The 17169-nt window shown below is 36.3% G+C and overlaps 1 protein-coding gene across 1 annotated transcript in view; it reads left to right on the plus strand.

Moving 5' to 3' along the window:
- Window positions 1-17169, plus strand: part of LOC150084689 (inactive ribosomal protein S6 kinase delta-1-like) — a 290509-nt gene that overhangs the window by 158591 nt on the left and 114749 nt on the right. Inside the window, exon 9 of the mRNA XM_090376322.1 lies at window positions 471-508. Coding sequence (XP_090232448.1) covers window positions 471-508 — 38 coding nt within the window. The remainder of the gene's footprint in view (window positions 1-470; window positions 509-17169) is intronic.

The raw sequence follows: 17169 nt of genomic DNA on the forward strand, positions 1-17169 counted from the left end.
CTGTCTTATCTCACAGTGCCTATGCGATTTATAAAAAAAAAAAAAAAACAGAACATGTTTGGATTTGTTTTGAAGCCTTCATGAGATGGTAATTGGAAGAGATTTTTAATTTTACAATGTAATTTTGTAGAGGAAGGGTTGACATTTTGTGACAGTATGAGAAGTTGCAAATTGGTAATGTAATTTATGGACAGCCCCTTAACATTTTCTTTCAGTTACTATTATCCTCCCAAAGTACAGACATTTTTGGAATAATATATGAGATTATGGAACTGGCATGTACATGATGGAGTGTATATTTTCATGATGTATCAGTGGTAGTCATAACTGTATTAGTTGTAATTAGTAGCTGCTGTGAAAATATTATTTTTTGTAAGAGCAGGCATTTACATTGACCATATATATATATTGCATTGCTTATGTAGAAAATATTCAGCTAGTTTCATTACATTTTTTTTTTTTTTTTTAAGAGACCTTGGTCCAGATAATATTTTATTGGGAGAAAAAGGTAAGGTATATTTGAATTTTTATATTGCATAACAATTTGCTTTGAACTACTCATAGTAGGAATGGTTTCAACTACAATAAAACCTCTCTTTAATGAATGAATTATATGGAATTAAGTCCTGTCCTCTAAATCTGATTGTCTTTTAAACTCAAATTAAATATACACTCCAGTTTGGAATCACGTTCCATTTTTATTTATTTTCAAAGTTTTTATTAAAATGGAGCCAACTTGTTTACCAATTTTTATTAAAATATTTTCTATTATGTATAAACACGAAAAAACTTCAATAATATTTAAGAAATTTTTAGAATTTTCTGGAAAAGTAGAAGAGTCCTGAATGTTGTAGATGATTATAGAATCTTCTAGAAAGTATGAGTATAATTTCAATATTATAGAAGATTGTAGATGATTCTAGTGTGCTTTGTAATAATATATATTGTTGAGTAAGAGCTGTAAATTATAAAATCGAATACCTGTCATTCAGAAAGAGTGTTTGGTGTAAGTTTGTATGTTTTGTGATAAACATGGTAAGAAATAAGGAACAGAGTGTGTTGAAAAAAGAAGTGCTATTATAACTCTGTACAAAGAAAGTTATTCCATGAGAAGTATTGGAAAAATCTAGATGTTTCATTTAAAGGAGTACAAACTACCATTCAACAATTCAAGGAGAATGGTAGTTTAAAAGAAACCATGATCGGGACAACTAAGACACCTAACATGGAAGCATGAGATAAGACCATAACTGATTTCTGAATGCAGTCAGTGACTTACTGCACCTGAAATCTGAGCTGATTCAGTAGGAACAGAGAAACTTCCGTGTCAGCGTCCACTGTAAAACTACATCTTAAACAAGCAGGACTTCATAATTGTGTAGTGGTCCAAAAACCCTTATTAAAACTGGAAAAATAGAAAAAAATGGTTGTCTTGGGCTAAGAGCCATCAAAACTGGGCAACTGAAGAATGGAAAAGCATACTGTGGACAGATGAATTCAAATTTGAAATTTTTGGATCCAGCTGTAGAGTTTGTGAGACAATCAACTGAAGAAAAAAATGGTGCCACATTGTTTAGTGCCTACAGTCAAGCATGCTGGTGGTTCCATCACATTTTGCTGTTGCTTCTGTTTTTCTGGAGTGGTGACATTATCAGAATTGAAGGAATTTTAAGAAAAGTAGGCTATAAAAACATCCTTGAATGTAAATGCAATATCCTCTAGACTTTGACTTTGTAAAATAAATTTTATATAACAACAAGACAATGACGTGAAGCATAGCTCTAAGCTACGCAGGGACTTTCTAACAACTAAACAATAGGAGGGGTTATTGCAAATTATCGTGTGGCCATCCATCACCTGACTTTAACCCAATAGAGTTTTTATGGGATCATCTAGACTGTCAAGTCTATAAAGTCTGCCCATCTTCACAAAATTCAGGGGAACCTTGCAGATCGCTTGGAATAACATTAATAAAGACACTATTGTAAAATTAATTGCCAGAATGCCACTTCTGTGTAAGGCAGTGATAAAATCTCGTGAAGGATATTTTGATGAAAAATCAGTATAGTTGTTAATATTAATCATTTCAATATTTTTATGCTATAAATTTTTCAGTGCTTAATAAAAAATCTTAAAATACTTTGTAGTGTGTTTTTTTTTTATTAAACCTTACACATGCTGTGATTCCAACTTTTAGGTGGGAGTGTGTATATATTTACTAACACTGTTAGAATGTTAGGAAATAGTACTGCACTATGAAATAAAGAACATTAAATATAATACTTCTGTTGTATGACACAGTTAAAGAACTTTTGCTGTGTCATGTAGTGGCAGTGATAACTCTGACTAAAGTTAATTCAGTCTCTGGATACTTTATGTACCCTCTCTGAAGGTTCTCTTTATTGGTGTTTGACATGCGTGGCAGGCTGATTGAAAGTGATGGGGATAGTCCTGTCTGTCTGGTACTCTTCTTTGTTTTGAAATATTTTAACTGATGATAAATGCCATCATACTGAGGTAGTTATACCACCAGGTCTAGTATGTACAAAAAACTTGGTTTAGTGGATGATGTTCATTAAATTGACAGTTATTAAAGTGAGGGTGTATTATATTTTGTATGTTTTGGTAATATGAATTTTAAAGAATCGCCTTACTTTGTATTTCTTAGTTGCAGTTTTAGATTATTTTACACATATGTAGTTTTAGTGATATTCTACTAGGTATATGACAAGAAATTTATGAAAATATAATTCTATACTATAAATTTCTCAGTACATTTTCAAATGTATTGCATGTGATATTTCTTAAAAAATTTTCAAATTTATATTTCACTTAAGTATCTTTGTTATTCATTCTACTAAGGTTTGGTTAAAAATCTTCCATTGCATTTCTTTTTAAACTCTCTAGAAACCGTACAATTTTTGATGATATATACAGTAAAGCCCAACATATCTTGGGTGCCATGTTTCTTAAAATATTTATCATGATACTTAGTATTTTCTGCAGTGTTCTCAAGTTTTTCTGTCTTCACATATGAAACATTTTGAAATGTTTCATATGTGAAGATATTAAAAGGATGCTTAATTATTGTTGTCACTCTTTGAATATATGAATCATATTGGTTGATAGAACCGTAATGTTTGACAAAAAATAATAACTGCAAGTAAAGATTCTGTTAAAATAATAACTGCAAGTAAAGATTCTGTTAAAATAATAACTCCACAGTAAAGATTCTGTTTTCATTATATAGGCAATAGTATTATACATACTATCAAGCATGATTGAGTCTCTGAGTAACCGAGATGATGCCTCAGAACAAATTTGTTCTGGGGACTCATCAAAGACTCATATTCGTGATTCATGTCTGATGCCATGTTGGACCACATGCTCTTGAATCCAACCTCAGAAATGCACCAACTAGCACAATATACTTTGGTTCCACAGGAGATAATCCTAATTGAGAACTCATTCGGAAGAAAGACAGGAAATATTTTATGCAAGAAAAGGTAGATGACATAGAACCAGAATAAGTCTACTGGGAACAAAAATGAATGATGTAATAAACAGTTTATCAGCTTGTAATGGGCCTAGTGGGTGCATGGTAATATATATGGGAACTAATGATTTAAAGCTTAAACAAACCAAATAATTGCTTATGAAATATAAAGTCTCGTTGAAAAAAGCTGTCATGAGATAGTACTAAATGTTCTTTGGTTTGCAATTCTGTGCACATATGATAAGAGAGATTTTATGATGAAAGCCTTGTGGATTAATTTGGACTCTGCAGGCTCCTTTGGGGGGGGATTTTTCTAAGGATGACTGGATTAGTTGGTAGGGGCGCTCACATGTGATGAGTATGGGCTTGATGATATCCAGCTCAGGACCCTGAGCTGTATATCATCATCTTTCCTGGTGATTCCCTCCTACTTTTACTCTCTCTTTCTCTCTCTCAGGGTAACTCAGAATTTTTTTTTTTTTTTTTTTGGCTGGTGCAGCAAAGGCTTCAGGCTTCCTTGCACCATATGGCTAAATATAATAATAATAATTTTGTAAAGATGGTATTCAATTAAACTGAGGAGGTGCTGCTAATGGGGTTTCTGCTAATGCCATTGAGGATGCATTAAGGGTTCAGAGAAACTGCTAGCTTAAGAGATTATGAAACTCAAGAGCAACTGATATCATTGGTCATATTTCATTTGCACATGCAAATGCAATATGGCCCATGTGTTATGAGACAAGACACACAATGTTCACCATGGACATCAACTACATGTGGCTGTCCCATGTGTGAACTTTGGCTGGTTGTTCATCTGCTGTTGAGCCAGTCATGGTGGACTCATGACACCACAGAATAGGAACACATAACCATGTTGGCAGTTTTTGAGATACTGACACTTGCATGTCTTATCCCCATAATCATTCCACATTCAAGGTTAGGAATATCTCGATGTTGACCTATTTTTCCTCACAGACACCCAAAAACTGATCACTACATATATGATATACAGTCAGTCATTTATAACTTTGAGCCTTTATCAGCAATGCAGACCAGTCCACTTTTGTGCAAGACAGTTTCGCACAAGACGTGTGTGTGTGTGTGTGTGTGTGCGCACACACACACACACACGCACGCACAATGGAACTTCTCTATTATGAACTTCTATTTAATGAATTTCTCTATATTACGAATTTTTTCGCAAAATATTGCACCTTGAAACGAAATTACATGTAAAATTAACCCCATATAGCAAAGTGTTAGTCTCTCTATAACTAATTTTTAAAAAAAAATTAGTAAAAGCATTTTTGAAGATTTTCAAGCATTTACTGCTAAACGGCTGCTCAAATATACGGCCTCCTTCCCTCCAAAATTGCTCATTAGCATCTGGAATTAATCATCCTTTTAGTGAACACTTGTGACCATTGACACCCATAGGAGGGTCTTTGTTTCATTTTTCTTAGAGTTATAAAACCAAATGGGTTTTCTTAAAAGTGGTCATAGACTTTACAATAAATAGGGTAGATTTGTAAATTGATGTTGGCTAAGGGGAAAGCGAAATTTGCTGCAGTAAATCTTTAGCATGCTGCGTCAGCAATACATAGAATGCTTCCATAGTCGGCTTTTGGTAACGCCTACTGAGTGACATTCGCTTCTCACCTCAACCGTACCATGTGAACCTCCTATCAATCGTTATATGATATGTCCGTTCTCATCTAACTGGACTCCCAGAAGATGGTTTTCATGATTTTTTTTTTTATTATTATTTCGTTCTTTTAGAACAATTTGTCATCAATCACATAGGCTATATGCTCTTGTATTTTTTTTTTTTTTTCTGAAAAGTAACATACAGTGTACATTAACCATAAATTTTCTTTCATGTATATATGAATGAAAGCAGAAAAAAAGAAATTCACAAAGTCGAATATTTCTTCAAAGTGATTGATAGGAAAGGTCACGTGATACTGTTGAATTGGCAAGTGAACATCATTGAGTAGGTGGTACTAACAATTCACTATATGGCCAGCACAGCGAAGTTTGCAGTGTATGTATCGCAAGAACTGCAGTCGAGTAATTTTTACAGTTGCAGAAACAATGTCGAAGAGAAAGTGTTTAAGTATTAATGATAAAGTAAAGATTCTTCATGATATTGACCAGGGTTTTAAGAAAAAAGATATTGTGGAGAAATATGGCATACCTGCAAGCAGTTTATCTACGATTTTAAAAAATCGAGAATCAATTGTAAATTGAAGGAGGAGCAGACAAGAAGTGAATTAAGTTGTGTATATACGAAGATATTGATAAAGCTGTTCTAAAATGGGTGCAAATGATATGTGAAAAGAATATACCAATATCAGGTCCAATAATTAAGCAAAAAGCTCTGAAATTTGCACAGTCCCTTGGACATACAGAATTTAATGTGAGCACTAGGTGGTTAGATAAATTTAAGAAGCACCACAGAATTTTGGAAAAGGTTATTTGTGGAGAAAGTGTTAATTTAAGCGAAGAAGATTGCAACAGTTGGAGGAACAATACCTTAAAGAAGGTTTTGGAAGAATATGAGTGTAAGGATGTTTTTAATGCTGACGAAATGGGTTTATTCTTTAAATGTTTACTGAATAGAACACTTGCTTTTAAGGATGATAAATATTTTGGCTGAAAAGAAAGAATCACTATGCTAGTTGGAGCAAAAAGTGAAAAAATTAAGACTTTTTCATTGGAAAATCAAAAAACCCAAGATGTTTTAGAGCCACAAAATCTTTGGAAGTTGACTACACCTTTAATAAAAAAGCATGGATGACAAGTGATATTTTTGAAGAATGGATATTAAAACTAGACAAGCGTATAACAAAAGAAAAAAGGAAAATCATGTTGGTAACTGACTACTGTCCGGCACATCCTGCCAGTATTTCTGCCAAACTTAAAAGTGTGAAGTTGTTTTTACCACCAAACGTAACGTCAAAATTCCAGCCAATGGACCAAGACATTATTAAAAATTTTAAATTTCATTATCAAAAGAGAATAATAATGAAGATTGTCAATGCGTTATCAGAAAATAGAAACTTGGAGGTTATAATTAACCTTAGAGATTGCATCTCTGAACTGGCAAAAGTTTGGGCAAATGATGTCACTGAATACACTATTCAAAATTGTTTTTCGAAAGTGGGATTTGCATTGAATACAGAAGTCAAACAACAACTGGACAAACAAGATGAACTGCCCCTTTCACAACTGAAAAACTTTTGCACATTATTAGAATCGTCCGGAAACATCAAAAATGAAATAATACTGGATAGTTATGTTTATGTAGATCAAGATCTGACTACAACAGAACATCCAAATGAAGATGAAATACTGCTGAGCAGTGTTAGATGCGACCATGATCACGAAAAAATTAATGATGACGCTAAAGACGAATCAGAACAACCTGTAGAAAAGCCAACTCACGAAGAAATTATTCACACTTTTAAAATGGTTCATCTGGGTCTACAGTTTTGTGAAAATGTTCCTGATAATGTTTTTAATGCTCTGAATAAATGTGAGGTTTTCTTTGAGAATCAGACATTTTTTAATTGTACTGTGCAAACGAAAATTACCAATTTTTTTTTAATTTGTGATACTTACCGGTGAAAATTGTCTAAACGTAATTTAAATAACTATCTTTTTGAAATAAAATACATTAAAAATAAATGTAGATTCATTTTCTAATTAGATAAAAATTTCTAATAAAAAAGATATTCTCTGTATAACGAAATTTCTCTATAACGAATTTTTTTGCTGGATTTATCGAATTCATTATAGGGAAGTTCGATTGTTTATATATACAGGGTGTCTCAAAAATAAACGGCATAACTTCAGGAATGAGTTCCTCATATCTAGAGAATAAAAATATTTTATTCTCAACATAGTTCCGGAAATGCTTGGTTTCCGAGTTATTACCTGGATTATCTTATCTTCTGCAGGTGATTTCCTTCATCACAAGGTACTGACAGAATCTGGTGGTTTTCCATTCCGACCATGTACTCAAATCAGGAGCAAGCGGATATGCACTTTATGTACGGTTTGGCAGACAGCAATGCTCTAGAGGCTCATCGTTTGTACCACGAAAGGTTCCCAGAACGAAGATGTCCAGACAGGAAAACGTTTGAAGGTATCCATCGTCACCTTTGTGAACATGGAACCTTTACACCTCGTGCTGCCGACAGAGGATGACCAAGATCTACGACTCCTGAAGTATAGGAGGAGATTTTGGATGTTGTGCATGCCACTCCTGGAATCAGCACACGCAGAATAGCAATGCAACTGGCTGTTCAACGTTCGACTATTTGGAGAGTGTTGCGAGAACACCAACTGTATCCTTACCATCTGCAACGGGTACAGGCCTTGTCACCAGCAGATTACCCTGTGCGAGTAATGTTTTGCCAGTGGTTCTTGCAGCAGTGCGGTACAACTCCTCACTTTCCTGCCTTAGTGATATTCACAGATGAACAGTTCACACGAGATGGAATCCAAAACTTTCATTACTCTGGTAGCTGATGTGGAAACTCTCCGCAATCGAATTGTGGCAGGTTGTGAGACAATGCGAAACATGCCAGGAATTTGGCATCATCTTCACGAGTCCATGAGACGTCAATGTGAGGCCTGTATTCAGGCAGAAGGTGGACATTTTGAACAATTACTATAAGGTGATGTGAACAGTTAAGTGTCATAGACAGGGTGCCTCCGTAGCCAGGTGGGAAGGAGCAGCAGTACGTAGCACACGCTTCTTGATTAGACCGGGGTTCGAACCCATCACCACCAAATACGGAGGATGCGGAAAGGTCAGGGAATGACCACTGCACCGGAGCAATATGGCCTTAGTTGCTAATGCTCCTAAAAACCAAAATAACAAAATAACAATAACCACCAAATACGGAGGATACAGAAAGGTCAGGGAATGACCACCGCATATCCCAGAGCAATATGGCCTTAGTTGCTAATGCTCCTAAAAACCAAATAACTAACTAACTAACTAACTGTCATAGACAGACCTTCAAAACTTGGAAACCAAGCATATCCCAAACTATGTTGATATAAAATATTTTTATTGTCTACATATGAGAAACTCATTCCTGAAGTTATGCCGTGTATTTTTGAGATGCACTGTATATATATAGACAAATAGAGTAGATAAGTGTATGAGTAGGGATTATGATGTATACGTCTGCTCACTTTTTTCTGTCTGCTATATATATATCATAACAGAAACAGAGGTCTTGCTTCTTGTTGTATTTCCTTTGGTTTTGGCTGCCAGCCCTTGATGACGTAATTAAAATCTTAGGATCTATAGCATTAAGTACCATTTATATATTTTCATTTAATTTTATGTAATCTGCTTTTATTTTTCAGGCACTTTTTAATTTTTTCCATTGTAACTACACCTGACAGGTCAGCACCTCTACTCACACACTTATCTAATCTATTTGTCTATATTTCATTATGGTTTCTGGATATTTTTGCTATTACTAATAGTGATCCGGAGCCATGAACTATTATTGTTATTTATTTATTTTTATTATTTTTTTTTTCGTTCTTTTTTAGCCATTCTGATTTTTCACTACAACTTATTATTATTATTAATTATAAAATATATTTCACAAGCATTGTCTTGGCATTGCTCACGCTTCCTTAAATTTCTTTATATTCTCATCTAACTCAGTGTTTTCACCTTGCTGTCTTTTCAACTTTTGGAGACTGGATAAAAATTATTCACATTTTTTACCAACGTTTTTTCCTTATCTCCTACCCTAGGTCGATACTCACCATTTTTTGGCACCTTGCCTTTGGTATTGTTTTTAGAATATTATTGATTATATTATTATTATAATTCTTTTTGCATTTTTATTTTTTATTGTATTTCTATTTTTGATTTTTATTATTCACGTCTTTATGTTTACATGCTTTTTATGGATTGTCAACTTACAAATAACATACTACATGGGCAGAGTAGCATAAATCTGACCCTGGGGGCTTATGCTCTGTATAGCTGCTTGACACATTCCTCAAGCTTACAACATTCACATGAAACACACACCACACATTGCAAACCAGCATCCAATGCATCTAGCCTGAATTGTGTTGGGGTTACAGCCTCCAATTCTGGTCATCCCCACTCCTATTTAAAATTTATCACATGTTCAAAAGCTCTGTCTTACATGCCCATATATGCATCCACAGCATGTTTCTAACAGTACTGATGAACCTATATTATGCAAATGCAGCAACGTGGTTTACCTTATTACCTGCCTAACCTGTAACATGAAATACTTAGGACAAACAGGTAATAAACTTCACTTCAGGCTTAACCTACATAGATCAGATATCAAGAATTAAAAATAACCACAATAACCATAACAACTCTGAACAAGAGAAATTGAATACATTCATTTCCATCACACTGCTTTACCAAAATTTATATTTCCATCCTAGCACAAGTACCTGACCGTAGCGCCAGAAACAGACAGGAAGAATTATTTATGCTAAAGTTAAAAATTCTTTATCCATATGGACTCAATAAGTTTAATCACAAAATCATCACAAATAATATTACAGAAATTTGCATATATGACAAATTTCAAGTCATCAAAGCCTTTGGTAAATCCAGACCTTATAGGGAACACAAACCTAATAGTAACATTATTTCTACACATAAATACAAGCTAGGTGACTTTCAATAGACCACTGAATGGGACAACAGTTAGTTTAATGTACAGAAGGTTCATGATCTACTATTTTGTACTAATTATAGTATCCTAAAGGCTCTTTACAGGGTTCATCCTCAACTTTAATTTCACATCTAAACACTTACTTCACCTTATAACAGACATTTGTAAATTTAAAGTCCAGCATCAATCAGAATAGCCAAGATAATACAGGGTGTTCGGAAAGTCACTGTGCACTTATATATTTATTAACAGATGTGTTTCAATATAGAATACAGGAGGTAAATATGAATGACAATTATAAACAATGTTGAAAGTGACCCACCCCTTAGCATCAATACAGGCTTGGATCCTTCTTATTTTCTGCTGCTCTTGGAACAGAGAAGTTTTTTGATTTATTTTCTGCTTTATTAGTTTAAATTGACATATTAACTTATTTTCTAGAGTAGCTTTATATTCCTATTACGGTACTTAAGTTTAAAGTAACTTAGATAGAGATTTTGTAGGTATTACTTAGTATCGGAAAGGGTATCAAATACATGTGTTTACCGTTCGTAAATATCCGCCATTGTTATGGGAAAATTAATCAGTAACTTCATTGTCGAACTTCATTGGCAATTAAATTGTACTTTTAACTATACATATAACCACTTAGGTTACGTAACATAAATAATTAGTAAAAATAAATAATTAATACATAATTTGATACGGAAGTTATATAAAGGGATTTCGTAGATAACACTGGTTACTGAAACATAAATATTTCGTAGATAACACTCGTTACTGAAACGTAAATATTTCGTAGAGAACACTCATAGATTTCGTAGATAACACTCGTTACTGAAACATAAATATTCCGCAGAATTCGTTACTGAAACATAAATATAGCGTTATAACTGGGTTTGGATACAAGTTTAGGATTTAATTTTATACTGAAATTGAAATTTTATTGAAAGTAAATCTAAATCATGACTCAAACCAGAGAAGCAAAGCAAAAGGCTCAAGCTAATGGGAATGCTGTGGCCCAGGGGAGAACTGAGGGGGGGCAGTTGTCCTCTGAATCACAGCCTTTTAAGATGCACTATTTGCTTGATGTTTGCGGAGCAGTCAGGTATGGGACATGATACTGCCATGGGGGATGTCTTTGTATGTGTGTGATGCAAGGAGTGTAAGGAGATCAGGCGACAACTCAGCGTTGTTATGGGCCTATATGAGAGCTTGAAGGACAGGGTGGATGCCCTCGAAGGATTACAAGTGAGGGGCCCATCAAGCTCTCAGCTGCCCACACCAATGCCAGAGCTTGCACTTGGTCATCGCGCAACACAGCGGCAACCCCCAAGACAGAATGCGCTGGTCCCAAAGGAACTAGTAGTTGTTGGTGACTCTATTGTCAGGGAAACGGGAAACATGCTTTGTAAAAAGGATAGGTGGAACAGGACCAGGGTATGTGTGCCAGGGACAAAGGTTGATGACGTTGTAGAGTGGTTATCATCTTTTAAGGGCACAAAAGGTGATATAGTTGTACACGTTGGCACTAATGATATTAAGAGTAGGAGACCGGCGGAATTACTTGACAAGTACAGGTCACTGATGAAAAAAAGCCGTGAATTAGGGTTGAATTTGAAAGTGTCTGCAATTCTGCCCAGACACGATAGGAGGGAGTATATGATGAGAGCCCTGTCGATCAATTCGGCCCTGGAGAGATTGTGCAGGGCTCAAGGGGTAGAATTTTTTTCAGCCTGGTCTGTACTTGTTAACAGGAGAGACTGCTTCTACAGGGATGGGATACACTTAAATAGAAAGGGTGCAAGAATGTTTGCTGATGCTATCGAGGCAGTGTTAGGTGGGTCAGAAAACTGCTAGATTGGGGGGCGATACAAGGACTAATAGATTAATAGTAGCCACTGGCAGAGATGAAAGTGATTCTTGCACTGCTTCTATTGGAATGAGCCACAGCCTAGAAAATAAGATGCAGGATATTTCAGAGACTGCTGGGAATCATTGGGGTACAAGTAAACACATGGGTTGTGTTAGGGTAGCTAAGAAAAAGAACAGGTGCATGTATACTTGCGTGTACACCAATGCTAGGAGTTTAGTAAATAAATTTGATGAATTTGAGGTATTGCTCAAAACATCAAAGGCCGATATTGTGGGGATTTCAGAGACGTGGTGTCACACAGATATAAGGAATGCAGAACTGGAATTTGGGGAGTACAATGTCTACAGAAAGGATAGACAGGATAGGAAGGGAGGAGGGGTTATGCTATTAGTTAAAAAACACATAAAATCCAAGGAAGTGAAGCCAGTCGACATCGCTGGACAGTGCAGTGTCGAGTCAGTTTGGTGAGTCAAAATTGAGAGTAGGAGTGTGCTATAGCCGTAATGACTCTGATGAGTATAATAAGAAACTGTTCGGAGAAATAGAGTGGGCCAGTAAATCAGAGAGTCTTATAATGGAGGATTTTAATTTCCCAGATATTGACTGGAATTTGGGGGCTGGTCACTCACACAGTAGCAAGGCTTTTGTGGATTTATTGGATGATTGTTTTCTACATCAGCATGTTCGGGAGGCAACTAGAGGGAGTAATACTCTTGATTTGATTATCAGTAGTGATTCTTCATGCATTAAGAATCTGCAGATAAATGAACCACTAGGTGGCAGTGATCACAGTGTTCTGAAGTGGGAGTTACTCAAAGAGGTAACTACCATTAGGGATAAAGGGAAGGGGTATTGCTTTCGTAAAGGCGCCTACAATGGACTGAGACAGTATTTAAATTCTATACAGTGGGATCAACTGATGATATTGCCAACAGCAAATTCAAAATGGGAAGCATTCAAAGAACTTACCTTGGAAGCTACTAGGCTTTACATACCAACTAAGAAATATTGTTCAAGGTTTAGGCCTAAATGGATGTCAGATGTGAACTAATGAGGCATATGGCAGAGAAGAAAAATGCATAGGATACATACAAATTAACACGTGACACAGATGCCTATGATAGATACAAGTTGATCTGTAACCAAGTTACAAAGGAGGTTAGGCAGGCGAAGGCAGATTACGAGAGATCCTTGGCAAGGGATGCGAAAAAAAACAGCAAAGAGTTCTTTACTTATGTAAACTCTAGAAGGAAGGGGATGAATCAGATTGGTCCACTTGAGATCGATGGGTCAACTGTTGATGACCCTGCTCAGGTAGCTAACAAACTAAATGAATATTTTGCATCGACATTCACACATGAGGAGTTATTCAGCGAGGGGAATGCCAGAGGTGTATTCAACTCTAGCAGTAAGCTAGAGAATCTTGTAATAACTGAGAGCAAAGTGGAGGAGAAATTGTTGAAGATAAACACAAGAAAGGCACCTGGGGTGGATGGGATCTATCCAGTTATATTAAAGGAGGCAGCAAAGGAAGTAAGCAAACCCTTAGCCATAATTATGAGAGCTTCCTTGGACTCAGGGGAGGTACCCATGGACTGGAGATGTGCAAATGTGACCCCAATTCACAAAGGAGGATCAAAGGCTGACACAAGTAATTATAGACCTGTGAGTTTAACTTCTGTTCCCAGAAAATTAATGGAGGCACTGGTTAAAGAAGCACTGCAGGATCATCTAGACAAGACTTCAGTTATAGCTAGGACACAGCATGGTTTTGTTAAGGGGAAGTCTTGCTTGACCAATTTGATTGGATACTATGATGCAGTCACAAAAGAACTGGATGCAGGGAATAACTTTGATATTATATACTTGGATCTTAGAAAGGCTTTTGATACTGTTGCACATGGAAGACTGCTGCACAAATTGGAGCAGTGTGGCATTGGAGGCAAATTGCTGCTATGGATAAAGGGGTGGTTGAGGGGGAGAAGACAGAGAGTGGTAATCAATGGACACTGCTCATTGTGGACTAATGTTATTAGTGGAGTCCCTCAGGGTTCAGTATTGGGTCCTTTATTGTTTTCTGTATTTATAAATGATATTGATGATGTTATATCAGGCTTAATGTCCAAGTTTTCAGACGATATGAAGGTTGGCAGGGTTGTCAAGGACACTACTGACACTATGCTGCTGCAACAGGATTTGGAAAGGTTGAGCAGATGGGCTTCGAGGTGGCAAATGAAGTTTAACATTGACAAATGTAAAGTACTACATATGGGAAACAGCAACCCCAGAGCAACGTATCAACTCTGTGGTACTACACTGACAGTGGTAGAGAATGAAAGGGACCTGGGGGTGGTTGTGCAGGCAGATATGAAGTTCTCTGAGCAGTGCAGACGGGCTGCAAGAGTAGCTCATGGTGTATTGTCAATGATATATAGGAATTTTTCTAGCAGGGATAAGGAGGTGATTATTCCCTTGTATAAGGCAATGGTCAGGCCACACCTAGAGTACAGTATACAGGCCTGGAGGCCTCATTTCAAGAAGGATGTAGAGCTGCTGGAACGAGTACAGAGAAGGGCAACAAGATTGGTGAATGGGACAAAGGGGTGCTCTTACGAAGAAAGGCTTAAGTTTTGCGAATTACAGTGTCTGGGAACTAGGCACCAGCAAGGTGATCTGATAGAGGTGTACAAAGCCTTGAATGGTTTGAGCATGCTCAATGCTGATGGGATTCTTCCTCTTGCTCAGAATAATCACCTGAGAGGGCATAAATTCAAATTGAGGAAAGACAGATGTAGGATAGATGTGCGGAAATTTGCCTTTAGCCAGCGGGTGGTTGGTAGGTGGAACAGACTTCCATCCCTTGTCGTGGAAGTTGATAGCCTAAATAAGTTTAAGGCTCAGCTGGACAGGTATTTCGAACGAACAGAGGGGTGAAGTGGAAGTGGTTATTTTTTATTTATTTATGTTACTTTTTTTTTTTTTTTTTTTTTTTTGGCTGATGCTGCATAAGCTTGCTTTCTTGCATCAAATGCCTCTGCTAATGCTAAATACCACTATCAGTTGCTCACTTGAAATAAACTGACTGAATGCTGTTATCGCTGCTTTCAAGTCATCCAGCGTGCATGGTCAAGCTCGATACACTGCAGATTTTGCTGCTCCCCATAGATAAAAGTCTGGTGGATTTAGATCTGGTGAGCGTGGGGGTCACACGTCTGTTGAAATAATGTGGTCTCCAAAACATTCCTTTAATAACTGCATAGATCTGTGAGATGTGTGGGCAGTAGCACCATCCTGTTGAAACCATGAGTAATTGATTTCATCACTTATCATCTGACCGATGAAGGTGTAAAGAATCTTCAAACAATAGCGGTCGCTGTTTATTGTGTTCATTAAGAAAATAGGGCCAACAATTCGACGTGTGGAAATCGCAACCCAGACACCATCCTTGAAATCATGTAGGGGTGTTTCGTGCAAAGTGTGAGGATTATCGGATGACTACAATCTTGAATTTTGCGAATTAACATAACCTAAGAGATGGAACCATGCTTCGTCGGTGAAAAAAGTCACATCCAACACATTAGCTGTATTCTCTTCGATAAATCAGTTAAACCATCTGCAATAGCGTATTCGTTTTTCATGATCAGTTGCTTTCAGTTCATGTGCCGCCATTATTTTGTATGGGAAGAGCTTTAATTTCTTTCTGACGGCTTTATGAACAGTTCCAAGACCAATATCATGCTGCTGAGCTAACTTTCGTAATGATTTTGATGGACTCTGCAGCATACTGTTGGAAATATCCAACAGTTTCTCCTCCAATAGCTTTTCTGGCCTTCCACAGCATTTGACATCATCCACTGCTCCTATTTCCCGAAACTTATCGACAAGGTTACGAACTGTATTGTGATGTGGAACAGGTGTATCTGGGAATTTGTCAGCAAATCGCTGTCGCACCACATCTGTATATCTACCACCTTCTCGGAATACGTGTTCAACGAACCATACACGTTCTTCAGTTGTTAAAACCATATTGGGATCAAAATCTGAAATATAAACAAAATATGATTAGAAAAGTGCACAGTGACCTTCCGAACATATTGGGATCAAAATCTGAAATATAAACAAAATATGATTAGAAAAGTGCACAGTGACTTTCCGGACATGGAGATCATATTGAAATATAATGCAAGCTTGGACAGCATCGACATTAATAGCTGCATAAATAAATTGGCCAACCTACTTCCTGCTGGCTGCCAGAATTTGAACATTATATCCAGATTCACATATGCTAAACCATTTGGACTCATAGCCAGTAATTATAAACCTCTAGTCACTAACATGGATAAATTTGATCTTGAGCCTGTTTCCCATGGATGTTTTTGCCATCAGACTAACTTCCAACCTTTTGTTGATACACACTTTGGTCATATCATAACTGGCAATTTAAATATTATACCCAACCAGGAACTAAGAAGCATCATGTCTTATGGCTTCAAATACAGCTTATATTTTAAAATCAGCTTTACACTTTTCAAAAAACAGTTATATCAAGATTTGCTCAACTTTTGTTGTAAGCTTTCTTACCATCATAACATCCCCATTGAAGCTTCCAATTATGGATAAATTCAGTACTAGCTAAGATAGTACATAATTATAAAACATCAATGCCATGGGCAACAATTGGCAGATCTACACAAACATTTTGTCATCACTCCTGTGGATAAAGCCTCATGCAACTATGCCATTATCTGCAAAGCCTTTTATTTCCAAACATTAAATGCAGAATTAATTTCCAGTGCCACCTACAAGTCAGCAAAAATTTAAAAATTAGCATTAATAATTACAAATTTCAATATGTTTACTTCATACCTAAGTTCCACAAAAACTGCACAGGTTTCAAATCCTCACTTCTTATAAGTACAGTTATGCTCATAAACCCTGAAAAGCTTTAGAACTGTTAAAAACTTATGGACACCCTATAAAACTATTATGGACACCCTACCTGACAGCAGAATAATTAATAATAATATACCCATTAAATGCCCTAAATAATGGCAATATCACTCATGTTCAAACATTTGACTTTAATAGTCTAT

The sequence above is a fragment of the Mastigoproctus giganteus genome, chromosome 6 (genome assembly GCF_048544385.1).
Source record: "Mastigoproctus giganteus isolate SK-2022 chromosome 6, ASM4854438v1, whole genome shotgun sequence".
NCBI lineage: Eukaryota > Metazoa > Arthropoda > Arachnida > Uropygi > Thelyphonidae > Mastigoproctus > Mastigoproctus giganteus.